We start from the raw sequence: 14,072 nt of genomic DNA, 5'->3' as shown, positions 1-14,072 counted from the left end.
TCTAGAAATTCTCATATTAATCGGAGAAAAAGAAAAAGCAGAGTCCATATAGAAATACAATTTAGAAATAGTTGAAATTCTGAATTAAAAAATAAGGAATATTAGAAGAGTAGACTAGAGTCCATATAGAAATACAATTTAGAAATAGTTGAAATTCTGAATTAAAAAATAAGGAATATTAGAAGAGTAGACTAGAGTCCATATAGAAATACAATTAGGAAATAATAGAAATTCGGAATAAAAAATAAGGAATATTAGAAGTAGAGTATAGAGTCCATATAGAATACAATTAAGAAAAAAAAGAAATTCGGAATTAAAAAAATAAGGAATATTAGAAGTAGAGTATAGAGTCCATATAGGAATTTAAAACTAACTAAAATTCAGAATAAACATAATAAAATTAAAAGTAGAGCTTAGAGTCCGTATAAAAATACAATTTACTAATAACTAAAATTCAAAATTAAGAAAAAACATTGGAAGAAGAGTTTAAAGTCAATATAGGAATACAATTTAGAAGTAACTGAAATTTAAAATTAAAAATTAAAGAATATTGAAAGATGGGTTTGTATAGAAATACAATTTAGAAATAGCTGAAATTATAAATTAAAAAATAAGGAATATCAGAAGAGGAGACTAGAGTCTATATAGAAATACAATTTAGGAATAGTTGAAATTCGAAATTAAAAAATAAGGAATATTAGAAGAGTAGACTAGAGTCCATATAGAAGTATAATTAGGAAATGACTGAAATTTGAAATTAAAAATAAGGAATATTAGAAGTAGAGTATAGAGTCCATATAGAAATACAATTAAGAAAAAAAAGAAATTTGGAATTAAAAAATAAGGAATATTAGAAGTAGAGTATAGAGTCCATCCTAAAATTCAGAATAAACGTAATAAAATTAAAAGTAGTGTTTAGAGTCCGTATAAAAATACAATTTACAAAAAAAAAACTAAAATTCGAAATTAAGAAAAACATGGGGAAGAAGAGTTTAAAGTCAATATAGGAATACAATTTAGAAGTAACTGAAATTTGAAATTAAAAATTAAAGAATATTGAAAGATGAGTTTAGAGTCCACATGGAAATACAATTAGAAATAATAAAAATACAGAATTTAAAAAAATATTAAAAGACGAGTCTAGAGTCCATATAGGAATATATATAATTTACAAATAACTAAAATTTGATATTAAAAAAATTTAATAACTATCACGTATATAAAATAAAATATGAATATTATACATTAGTTGTTTCGTAAAGTTATTACAAAATTTAAAATTATGTTGTCATTTTAATATATCTGAATAATATAATAAGAAAACGTATATGATATTATATAAGAGAAAATATAATGATGTTAGCCGTACAGATACAATCTACGCGGGCCACCATGCTAGTTCAGCACAAGGCAGCTAATTAATGGCCCCAGGTCGGCAGCAAAAGTTGCACCGATATAGTGAGTGTGAGTCCCGCCGATCGGAGAATCCACGGCACTGTAGCGCCTGCCGGCAATCATCATCGATCTTCTTCGTCTGTGCCGGACGTCATCGATCGATCTACCCATCGACATCGAGAGTGACACAACGTAGCTAGCTACAGCCTTATGCATGCGAGTCCTACTGGCCGGTCTAGACTCTACAAGAATACTCTCTCCGTCCTAAAAAAAAAAAAAGACAAACCATGATTTTCGTGTCCAACATTTGACCATCTGTCTTATTTGAAAAGATTATAAAAAAAATTAAAAAGACAAGTCACGCATAAAATATTAATCATGTTTTATCACCTAACAACAATAAAAATATGAATTATAAAAAAAATTATATAAGACGGACAGTCAAAGTTGAACACGAAAATCCAAGGTTTACCTTTTTATTTGGGACGGAGGGAGTATATCGATCCCCAAATCGCTGTTGCTGATATGAGCTCTCGAGATTAATTGATCGATTGCGATGGATGTCGCTGCACGATCAACTGTCACATCGTAAATCCCTCCGTCTCATAATATAAGGGATTTTAAGTTTTTATTTGCAACGTTTGACCACTCATCTTATTCAAAAAATTTTGAAATTATTATTTATTTTATTTGTGACTTACTTTATTATCTACAGTATTTTAAGCCCAACTTTTCGTTTTTTATATTTGTAAAAAAAATTGAATAAGACGAGTGGTCAAATATTACAAACAAAAACTCAAAATCCCTTATATTGTGGGATAGAGAGAGTACTGTACTCAATTAGTAATTTCGTTGTTTAGCTATGCTAAATGACAACCCACATGCATATATAGGTCGTTCCGCGTAAATAGCAAATATGGACGTTGAGATGAGATGTGCATGCATTCAGGGGCTCTCCGAGTCTCCATTAGAGCAAGTTTAATAGTATAGCTAACTACTAGCTTCAATTCATCTATAGCCAATTTAATAGCTCATTCATACAGTAGTTACATACTACAATATTAATACACGGTCCCACTTATCATACACACCCTGTGTCTTGGAGTCCGTGCTACAGTTGGCTACAAATCTGTAGCCCGCTCCTCTTCTCTCTGCTTATTTATTTTCTTAAAGTATATTTACAGCTGGCTTATATCCTGCTATTGTACCTGCTATTATATTGCTTCCTCATGGAATCAAGGGGGCTCAAATGTAGTATCACTACCAGACTCTTTCTAACAATGCCATGCTGCAGCTGTTCAGAGCTACTAAAAATTGGCTTTCTAGAGAAGGACGTCGATGTAATTCAGTGGCGCTGATCATTGAGTAGATGCTACGTTTCATGTTGTTTTTATCCAGGCATGGTGGCTGAATTTGGGGTGTGTACTTAGTGTACGTTAGTCTGTTAGACGCCTACTCCTATCAAACAAGTAAGGAATGGACTGAACTCCCAAAAGCCCAGACAGGAGTGACTTACAGTGGGCCATAGTTTATTGCATGGGGCAGCAATTAGGAGACCCTAATCCATGATTGCAGCCACAAGCCACTGCGTCTACTCCCCTTCTAGGAAGCAGGCACTATTGTTTTGTAACCTGGATTTAGCCTATGCTGGTTGCATGCTCGTCTTAATTCGTGGCGTCGTGCTGCGTTTGTGTCGTTCTGGCCGTAGTTTATTTTAGATTTCTTGTCATTTCTTTCGATCATTGCCTGGTCCTTTTTGCCGTATTGTCATGTACCTCAACCGGTTTGCACTAAAGCTACGGATCGACTGGAGATTGTTCAAGTTTACTTTATGCACGCGAAGGAAAAACTTTCTACATAGGAAACTGAGTTTTTGACTGAAACTTTTTTGACCAAAACGTGTTATGTCAATGACTGTTGTTGAATCGTTAATGTTGGTCAGTTAACAGTAAAAGATCGCTGCACAGTGCTGTTCCTCTGAAACAGTTGTTCGCCAATCGCCAGTCATCAAAGAGGCATGTACTGTATTATTCTCTACGCAAGACTGGTCAAATATCTGCATTTAATTTGTTTCGTCTGAGAGCTTCCGTATACAATGCAATGTACATCGTATATAGTACGAAAACATATCAGTATCTGACGGCATGGCAAGTATCTTTCTGCTAAGTACTGTGGGCACACAAGCACAACTGCACAAGGGCCACATGCAGGGAGACATCAGAGATGGCAACACACCCCTAGTTGCAAAATTCAGAAGATATACTCCTACACAACAAGCAGCTAAGCACCGAGCCGCAGCTGCTGATCCTGCTAGCTAATCACTGATGTTTGTAGGTACATGCACGAACGGTTATGCAAATCAGCAAGTGCCCAAGTCGGCTATTGAATTCCCCGAGTGGGGCATGCAGTGGTCTCACTCACCTACGGATGATGAGAGGAGACAGACACCTCTTTTTCTTCCTTGCGGCCATGAGCTTTCTTTCGCTGCTAATAGCACATTGCCTCCCTTTTCTTCTGAATCTCCCTTGATCTCCTCTCAAAAAAAAAAGAAGAAAAGAAACCCTTATTTTCTCACTCCAAAAGAATTTATTCTCTCTAGACAGGTGCAAGTACCTCTCTTATTAATGCACTCAACATCCTCAGACCCACCATGCACAACCCCACACCGACCATGTCCATCACCACTGTTGTCCCTGATCAAGTCTCAAAACTATATCTTCATAGGCCATGGCTAGCTAGAGGTAGATGTGCACATTTATTTCCAACCTCTTCACCAACTTGATCAATCTTCTATAGGTGCATCCTGAGATAATTATCATCCTCACATATGTACAACTGTAAATCTAGGAGCAATAAATAGAACCTATTTCAGTCCCAATTGGAGCCAAATTATTCTTATTTGATTTTTCTTTATAATTTTCTCATGAAATTTATTCGCACAATTTTGGGGGGTCAATCCCTTACAATAATGAAAGGTAACATTTGTCTTTGGGTGAATAGCTAGTTCAATCCTTCAACTTTTGCTCAGGGCTCGAATTAGTCCTTGATGTTTTATAATGTCTAAAGTTCTAAACAAGTCCTTAAATATTATCATGTGTCTTAATATAGTCTTTGGACCCACTTAAAACGCCACGTGGACATGCCACATAATTCGTGCATGTAAAGTCAACATTTAAATGTCCATTTTAACCTTACATTTTCTATAAACAAAGAAAAGAAAAACAAAGGGAAAAACAAGTAGAAAGCAATCATAAAACAAAGGAAAATGCCACATTTTTTTAAGTTGCCATTGCATGCTACATCTTTTGGCAGCCAATGGCCAAATGCCACTTTTTTTCTCAATAATTTTTATTTTTTTCATATGAAAAACTTAAGGGTAGAATGGATATTTGATTATTGAATTTGAATGCATAGATGATGTGTGTGCACGTGGCTTTTTAGTGGGTCCAAGGACTATATTAAAATCACATAATAAACTTTAGTGACTTGTTTGGACAATATAGAATATCAAGGACTAAATTGATCCTTAAACACAAACTAGGGGCGTGTTATTTTCGGCCCATAGGTTTTGGATGATTAGCTACAACTAAAACAGGAAACTTGATTAGTATATTATGAATTATTTAAAGAAATGATTTTTAAATAATTTTTTAAAGCACTATATGTATAGAAAGTTTACATAAAAGACACTGTTTAACGGTTTAGAAAACGTTCTAACGAAGAACAAGAAGCAGTTAAGTTCAATTAGCTCTTTAGAACATGGCCCAAGTATGACATCAGGGTTGGCGGATAAAACCATACACCTACGTCTTGACAAATACAAAATCCATATTCTTTGTTATAAGCTAAGCACTTGAATTTTTTTTTATAAATTTCGACAGTTTGACCTAATCTTATCTGATTGTAGCTGTATTAATGTATTATATTTAGATGTCGTCTTAGAATACAGTTTTAAACTTTGAGCACCAATATGCACGATTGTATCGATTTAGATTCAACATTAAAAACCTCCTAACATCATGCACCACTTTGTTCTTCTTTTCCAACAAATAATCAAAAAAAATATTTATGTGATCGAGGTTAATTATTGGTGTACATGACACATATATATCTTCAGTTTGCACCAGAAGAATGGTTCCACACAAGCATTTCGCAGACATACATAGCAGCCAGCAACAACGTCATGCATGTGGATTTTCATTTTAATTTCTTCTTCCCTTTAATCTGCGAGCTGTGAATATGTCCAGCATATGCTCCTATATAAATTTAATGGCGGCTTCTTCTCTCCTCTCCTCTCAATGCTGTCCATACTACGCATATATACGTTCTCAACACTTTCGCTAGCAGCTTATAGCTTATATATCACCATCTCTCAGCTCCCTCAGCTCCTCTCCCCTCTCACCTGCATTTTGCACTCACCAAAACCCTCATCACATCTCAAACTTTCACATCATACCAACTCTCCCAAGAACTCCAGTCTCCGATCCTCATCTTGCTAGCTGCTCGATCTGCATGGGTTGCTACTGGCAGAGAAGCTGCAGGAAGAAGAAGGCTCATCATCATCTACAGTTTCGCTGGTCGTCCTTGCTTGTGCTTCTTCTTCTTCTGCTGCTGCTGCTGATGGTGCCGAGATGCAAGGCTTCGAGGGGCATGCAGACCTTCAAGGCCAGGCCATTGGAGAGGGGAGCTTCCAACCATTTCCTCGGGTTCTTGCCGAGAGGGCCCATCCCTCCGTCCGGCCCGTCGAGGCAGCACAACTCCATCGGCCTCGACAGCCAGCTGCAGACTCCATGAAGAAGAAGAAGAAGAAGGAGAAGGAGAGCTATAGATTTGGAGTATATAGTATAGAGATCATTATATAGATACATTTTTTATGTGGTGTAATTAGTAGTATTGATTATATATATATATGAGCTGCAGCCTGCATGTGCCATGTAGGAAGTGGTTACATATTTTGGAGATCAAAGAAAAGGGAGCAGGTTTTGGTGATTAACAACGACTTTGATCACTTGGGGGGAAGCTTCTCTTCCATTTTCTTACTCTGGGATGCAGAGTTGTTGATGCTCTTTTTCTTTTATTTGTAAACCTGATTTCATTTGTTTATTAAAGCTAAACAATGATATGATGATGCATACTGCTATGGCATTCTTTCTCTCGAGAGAAAAGGAGAGGATGTCTGAAATTGGTCGGCTGCTGATGACTTTCCTGCAGCTTAGTTGGGGCAGAATTGCAGGGCCAGCTTTGACGAAAAACGTTGAAGTTGGGAGCACCTTGCCCAACAGCTGATCCTACTTCTTTGACCATATAAATTAAAGATTTTCTCCTTAGAGGGCAGCGTATCCCTATCATTTTTATCCCTCATTATATATAGATAAAACGTTGTTGCATGATGTAAGTCGCTTTAAATATTTCTCGAAACTATATGTGTTTTCTAAAACAATCTCTCCATGAAGACATTTAAATATGTGTGCCCCCATGTACTCTCTCCATTCCAACTGTTACATTTATATATTGTCTAGTAGAGATTAAGATCGAGGAGAAAATATATACTTTTGATGCCCATGGAGTGTGAGGTTGGTTAGCGATAAGTTTTTTTAAAAAGTTAGGAACTTAGCCTATCGAACATATGGAACTTAGCTCTCAAATAACCCTATATGAAATTCCCTACTATGGAGACTTGAACTCAGGATTTTTGATGCTACTCAGGTCACTGTAACTATTAGACTACATGCTCTTTCACAATTAGTGGTAGGTTAGAAAGAAATTTAAATGAAATATGATTGATGGGATAATTAAGTAGTAGTCTCAATAGTGTAAAAGATACTTATATTTAGAAACGTTTGATTTAAATGGCCGTTGAGATCGACAGTAATAGCGGTTTGCAACTGAATCATTTATCCTCACAAGCTCAAAGTTTGGTGTGTTGGATACGCATTAAACTTGCGCCAGGTAGTTGGATGCGATCTCGCTAACCTTTGTCAGTCGATGCTAATTAATTAACTAACTAATATCACGTCATATGTTGTCGCTAATTAAACAGTGCGTATGCTTATTACTAGCCTTCTGCAGAGGGTAGTTGGTTGACACTTTTTGCCTGTGATATTTGGTCAAGTAGTAGAGATCTATCGATGGAAAGAACAAGCAGGTGTGGACGAGAAGGATGAAGGCGTGATGACATGACGCTATTTGGACATGCTGCTTTTTCGTACAGTATAAAATATATTTTTTTTCCTCCCCTGGAGAGAATGCTAATAAGCTGATCGCTTGGAAAATCGCTTGGAAATTGTGATGTGCTCGTCTGAACTAACAAACACGGTTTGATATCGACTAGTTCAGAAAGATAAAGCCAGGAGCCTAGGAGGCAGGAAACTAGACTGCATCCAAGCAATGCATGCGAGGAGATTAGTGGTTTAATTAGAACGTCTTAGTACAGTGATTGCAAAGGCTCATGCGAGACATCATCTGAACAACTCGTGATTGAAACCAACCCTTTCATCACAACGCCTGATTGCAGAGGTTCATGTCAGACATCGGTCCTTTTCGATCTTCAAATTGCATTTCGGATCATAACTAAAACACAATCGTGCAGTACGACCTCTCAGATCATCACAAGCGATTAAAAAAAAAGCCTCTTGTTGGTGGCTGCAGAACGTGAGCTCAGCTCATTAACTGGCAGAGACGCCCACACAGTGACCTGGAAGCTTTCTAGGACATGGCAAGGACGACGCAAGAGCGCACGAATAGTGTGATCTTTTCGCCGCCCTTTTCGCAGTTACTACCACTCGTCATTCGATCTGAACAGGGAATGCGGACGACGTTTCAGAGAGGTGCAGACGAAAGAGGCCAATGCACCACATTCACGGCCAATAAAGATAACCTGTGCAGCTGCTGCTGCTAGCCTTCGTCCAGTGTTTACAATAACGATTGACCACTAAATTTTGAGCCCCATTAGTATCACGATTTTTGATAAATTTCGATCGGTTTTCGATAAATTTTGACCAAATCTATTGTTTAACCTTCGAAATTCCAATCGAAACTTAATTCCGAGCCGTGTCAAAGTGTCAAAATTTCACGGAATTCGACTGGTTTTCATCGGAATTGTGAACCTGCCTTATTCGTCTCGCGTCCGTCGTCTGAAAGATCAATAGAAATGTAGTAGAATGCTACAATGCCAGCCTGCCTGTCGTCCTGTGCGAGAACAGTATGCTCGACTTTTACCCAATTTTGACCTCTCGATCGGTCAAGGCGTGCAATGCAACCGTGCTGTGCGTAAGTTGTGAACTTGTGATGAGCTGCTGCAAAATTTACACTAGAGGGTGACGCTGCAGCTGGCCTGCCTGCATCATGCTTGAAGCGACGACCAAGAACTCAAGAAGAGGAAGAAAGCTACGTGCATACGCGACCACGCCGGCCAGCCCGCATTGCATTTATATGCAACGCTAGCGTGAATGCACTGTGATACGCGCAGGTCGAATCGGAGAGGGTAAATTGGCTCTGTTCGTCAGCAATACAAGCTGCAGCTGCTGCATCGCAAGTTCGCTACAAGCTGCACCAATTCTTAACTACTGGCCGCTCAAAAAAACTACCAGCCAAACAAATCAAATAAAAACTCCCTCTATGTTTTTATGTTACAAGTTGTTTTTTTTTAAGTTAAAATTCTTTAAGTTTAACTAAGTTTATAGAAAAAGATAGCAACATCCACAACGTCACATTAGGTTTATTAAATTTAACATTAAATATATTTTGATAATATGATTATTTTGTATTAAAAATATTATTATTTTTTTCTGAACTTAAGCAAACTTAAAAGTTTGGCTAATAAAAAAAATTAAACGACTTTAATGTAAAACGGAGGAAGTAGTACAGTACATGCTGTAGTAGATTCGGACAGGATTCCTCTACGCCAACAGGAGTACTACAGGACTGGCACAAGTGGATGGACACGCAACCGGGGCCGAGTCGCACGCAACGTTGCGAAGTCCGCACGCCCGCGCGCTGGCCGACTGCATGCTGCTGCTACGAACGAACAGGCGCACGCACAGCGGCGCGCGCGTCCACGAGCACCGGCAGTAGCAGCCTGGGGGTTTGACCCCGTACGTGTGTATGAGCGTGCGCGTGCGGCCGACGTCTCTGCAGGCTGCCACTGCATACTTCAAACCGGCACGCGCGTAGACGCGTAGTGCTGTGTGCTGCTGTGCCCCCCCGTTCGTCTTCGTCGTCGTCGTTTCTCCATACGCGCGCTTCGCCATGCATGGCCCATGGCTGCCTGCTACTGCCAGTCGCCGCCGCACCGCCGGCAACGGGGCCCCCGCCTTGGAAGCCACAGATTTAGCTGTAATGCTTCAAGACAGCAAGACACTGGGAAGTACTCGAGCGAACGGTGTGACGGATGACTGGATGATTAGCCCTAACGCATGGTGACGGATGATTGATTAGTCGAACTGGCAGGTGTGTCCCCGTTCCCAGCAGCAGCGCCATTGTCAGCCGACGAGCGAGAGGAAGATGTTTGGGCATCCGAGGCATTTTCGTCGTCCAATTGCGGTCGATAGCATCATTGCCTTCGGATGACGACTTCACACACCCATATCACATCACTCCTAAGTTCTGGACCACCGATTCTAGCTAATTATAACTTCTGAAGTCAAGGATAGACAAACGTCCCGCATATCAACATAGGGTATGTTTAGTTCATGAAAAAAATTGAAAGTTTAAAAAAAGTTAGGAGTTTAAAAAAAAAAGTTAAAAGTTTGTGTGTAGAAAAGTTTTTGATGTGATATGATATGATGGTAAGTCGGGAACAGAGGGAAAACTAAACACGGCCATACTCGGTGATGTCGTACTGTATTCAGAACGACGATTCAAGTGCTAATGTTTAACAAAGCCAAACATTAGTACTCCATCCATTTCATAATATAAAAAAGTCTTACATTATAAAATGGAGGAAGTACTCAATAGAGCTCATATCAGGGCTCAAGCAAGGAATCTGAACACCGATTAAGCTACTTCTGAGTTCAATAGAGCCATACAGAGTAGGAGCTTGAACAAACAATTCACGGCTCATGCAAGGAATCAACTGAATCTACATGCTTCACGCACCACCATGACTGGAGCAAAAACAAATCGACGTGAACCCCAGAAACACGTTCTTATTACAGCAGGAAGGTCTGGAGCACACTGAATTACTTTAAGTGCACATCTGTTTGATGATCTCCTTGTTATTGGCAAGGTAGCTACACAGTAAGAAGAAAAGAGAAACGGAACACCTTGTTCTGATATGCATCCTTCCCTCAGAAAACGATGTTCTGCCATGGTTATGATCTGCAGACTTTCCTCATGCCCTTAGCTCGACATAGGATCCTGAGATGCCTGAGGTGCCAATCAGGGTGATCTGCAAGTGAAATAAATAAATCATGAGCTTCAGGTGTTGGATATAGATTTGTCCTTCTAACTCCAGTCGAAGCAAGGAGGAACGAGCATATCAGCTATACACCGACATGAAAATATTATTCCACACATGTTACAACGTCAAGCATGAACTCGTCTATTTTAATTTGAAAACAATTCAAACTCGGTCTAAATCATATGTTCCAAATTGGCTGGAAGCAAACACCCCTATAAGCCCTTATAAGGTTTGAAGTAAGTGGTGACAATGGTAAATGAACAGCTCCTTTTTTTTGACTAATTACAGATAAAATAAGATAAGCATACCCCCTTCTTGAAAGTTAACATGTTACATGGTACCAGGGGTGTATGCCAGTGCTCAATTGGAAGTACTACAGGTCTCTGTGCAAGCAAACAACAAAATAACAAGCATGTACCTTTTACTACCGAGCCTTACACAGTGTATAGCTGTGCAGGATAAACTGATTTAGCTTCCATTTTACATTTACATTTATTTGAAGTATATCTAGCACAAGACTTGGTAAAATGAGAATGCGCTGCAGTTGTTCTCAAATCTCAACTTACCTGTGCAATTTCCCTTCTTCAAACCAAATGAATAGATAGACAAGATGATGGTCCTAGTTCATTCACTTGGTTTTTTTGGATGAGGTTGAGGTGTTTATATTCACTCTAAGCTACTCCTTCCGTTCTCAAATACATGATTTTTTAGGATGTATGTGGTCAAACCTCAAAATCCTAAATCACGGATATTTGCAAAAACATTAAGATTTGATGTGAAAATGACTGTAGTAGATTTGTCGTGAAAAACACTTTAATGTAGTTTTAGTTTTAATGATTTTTATATACATATTCAATTAGAAAAGATATGATCAAACATGAGCCCTGGAGGCTGTGACAATGTTCTAATCGTCAAGTAAAAAGATGGATGTAGAATCTCATTTCTCCCTTTGTATCAAGCAAAATAATAATAAAGGACTGTCCTGACATAGTACAACCTACTCCAATGACAAGTGATGACCCAAGATGCAGTCTGATATTAAATGATCCTTAGCCATAGAAAGGAATATATTCTTAAACACAAATAACACATTTGTGATAGCAGAAATTGCACATACTAACTCTGCTTCTACGCTGAAAATAACATCTCCACAACATCTTGAATACAATCATAAGAAACCATTAAAAATGATAGCATAAATCCGCACTAAAGCATACATCAGGACCCACAATCCATGGACTTGTCAAATGCAAATCTACCACAGAAGCTGTCACAAAGGTAAAATATACAGCAGGGATAGGTAACATAAGAGCGTACCTTTCCCCACTCGGACCCTACACCACTGCACCGCATTTTCAGGTGTATCATTTTAGTCCCCAACTCATTCTCCACTTTCTTACGTAGATAATTTTCCTCCGGGCCAAATGATTCCAGATATTTCATGTAACGCTTATATGCAGATTTAACAGCATCTTCTATATAACCAGGCAAGGGGCCCACATTCTGCAAGAGCAAGGAGTGGTACAACAAGTAATAAGCATAAGAAAGAGACACTGATGACTGATCCCCCAAATTGGCAGAAAGCAATACATCAATGATGGATATATGTGATTAGGTACTGACCTCACCAGTTATACCACAAAGATCATCTAGAGCCATTCTTAGGGTGACTAGAACTCCACCAAATTCTTCACATGCCTCAGCTGCACGAAATACATTTAGCAAAGCCTCTTTCCCAGCCTTATCATCCGTAGCTTTGGATGCAGCTTTCTTTGCTTCAATTACAAGAGAATCTGGAAGTCCAGTCCAGCTAGCAGCCATCAAATCCTTAAACGCAGATTCAACTTCTGGGTCAGATATCGCCGGCAGATGCTTTTCATTTGAGCTGAACAAGCGCCTCAAGTTCCATGAAAAGGCATTGTTGCCACCTGAATTTAAAACAAGTATAAGTCAAACAACATTGAGCACAGAAAATTTGATATTGGGGTATGTACAATTTTGAACTAAGGCAACAGTGTTACATTGCAGCAAAATGAAGACCACAAAAGGCAAGATGACATCAATGACTCTTCCAAATATATTTCTCTTTGTCAACCATCCTCTTACCATGCTTCTCCCATTCTTATACACTTATGGCATATAAAGGACAAACAGTGGTTTTTTTTTTTCCCGTCAACGTATTCTTTGACAAAAAGGTTAGAGAATAATAAGCTTATTTACTTCAGAATCAAGTGAAAAATCTCACTGTTTTGAACCAGTTATTCTTGGTTTGCAGCAACATCATTTTAAACAATATTGCCTGTTATTATGTGATCAAAGATGCAACACGAGCAGGAACAACACTTCAGGACAACACATCTGAAGTGAAGTTCAGGATCAGCTTGGAAATGTAAACCTTTATACACAGAGTGTTAACATTTTTCCTATTGATGCTTTAACTGCAACGCAGCGACCAACAATTGGCACCCCCGCCACCCCCGAACCTTGTATCTTTACAACCAATAACTTCCTGGCAAATTATTATCACCACACACGATAGCATCTCAAATCCAATCTCTCGGAATTGAAATCCCCCAAAACAACCAGATTCTACCACACGGCAAACACAAATCTGGAATCAGCCTGCACAAGCAAGCAGCACGCACAGAACCCTAAACACGCATCATCAGCCCAATCCACCCCAAACACGAACTGAAGGAGGTATCATCATCATCGACTACAAGGTAGCGAAACAGCAAGAACAAGAAGAGTCAGATGGGAGGAGGACCTGAGACGGCGGCGGCGGCGATCGGGCGCGCGAGGGGCGCCACCGCGGCGGGGCGGGAGGAGGCGGCGGTGAGGGTGGACAGCGCGGCCGGGGAGATCCGGAGCAGACGGCGCGCGGCGGCGCAGGAGGAGCGGAGGGCGGCGGCCATCGCCGGGGAGAGGGATCGCGGCGAGATGGAGGCGACGGAGGCGGAGACGAAGGGCGAGGTTTCGTGGTGGGGTGGGTGGAATCGGGGTGTTTTGTCGTGATGTTTTTTGTGTTTCGTGCGCTTATGTGGGCCTGCCATTTCGGCCCGTATTGAATATAGGCCCGTAACTTCGCCGTGACAGGGACCACAAAAATGGGCCGTTTCTTCAACACGCGGCCCGCCTAACCAAGTTGGCCCGTTAGTGTGACAGGGCCCGGAGGCAGATTGGATCGCTACCATTTGGTCAGCCAGTGTGGGCTGAAACTTCTGTCAACCTGGCACGTATGGTCTATCTATGCGGCCCAATGCTATTTGGGATCCCC

The 14,072-nt window shown here is 39.7% G+C and overlaps 1 protein-coding gene across 1 annotated transcript; it reads right to left on the bottom strand.

Annotated features, from left to right (window-relative positions):
• Positions 1-10,379: 10,379 nt before the first annotated feature.
• On the bottom strand, positions 10,380-13,798 carry LOC127769295 (succinate dehydrogenase subunit 5, mitochondrial). The gene is made up of 4 exons (XM_052294835.1): positions 13,563-13,798; positions 12,419-12,723; positions 12,113-12,298; positions 10,380-10,783 (listed from the first exon to the last, which is right to left on the bottom strand). Exons 1-4 carry the CDS (start codon positions 13,708-13,710, stop codon positions 10,727-10,729), a joined length of 696 nt encoding a protein of 231 aa, XP_052150795.1. The 5' UTR covers positions 13,711-13,798; the 3' UTR covers positions 10,380-10,726.
• Between the last annotated feature and the right edge of the window lie 274 nt (positions 13,799-14,072).

This window comes from Oryza glaberrima, chromosome 4 (assembly GCF_000147395.1).
Source record: "Oryza glaberrima chromosome 4, OglaRS2, whole genome shotgun sequence".
Classification (NCBI taxonomy): domain Eukaryota; kingdom Viridiplantae; phylum Streptophyta; class Magnoliopsida; order Poales; family Poaceae; genus Oryza; species Oryza glaberrima.
The sequence above is the reverse complement of the archived record's forward strand: the minus strand, read 5'-3'. Positions and strand labels throughout refer to the sequence as shown.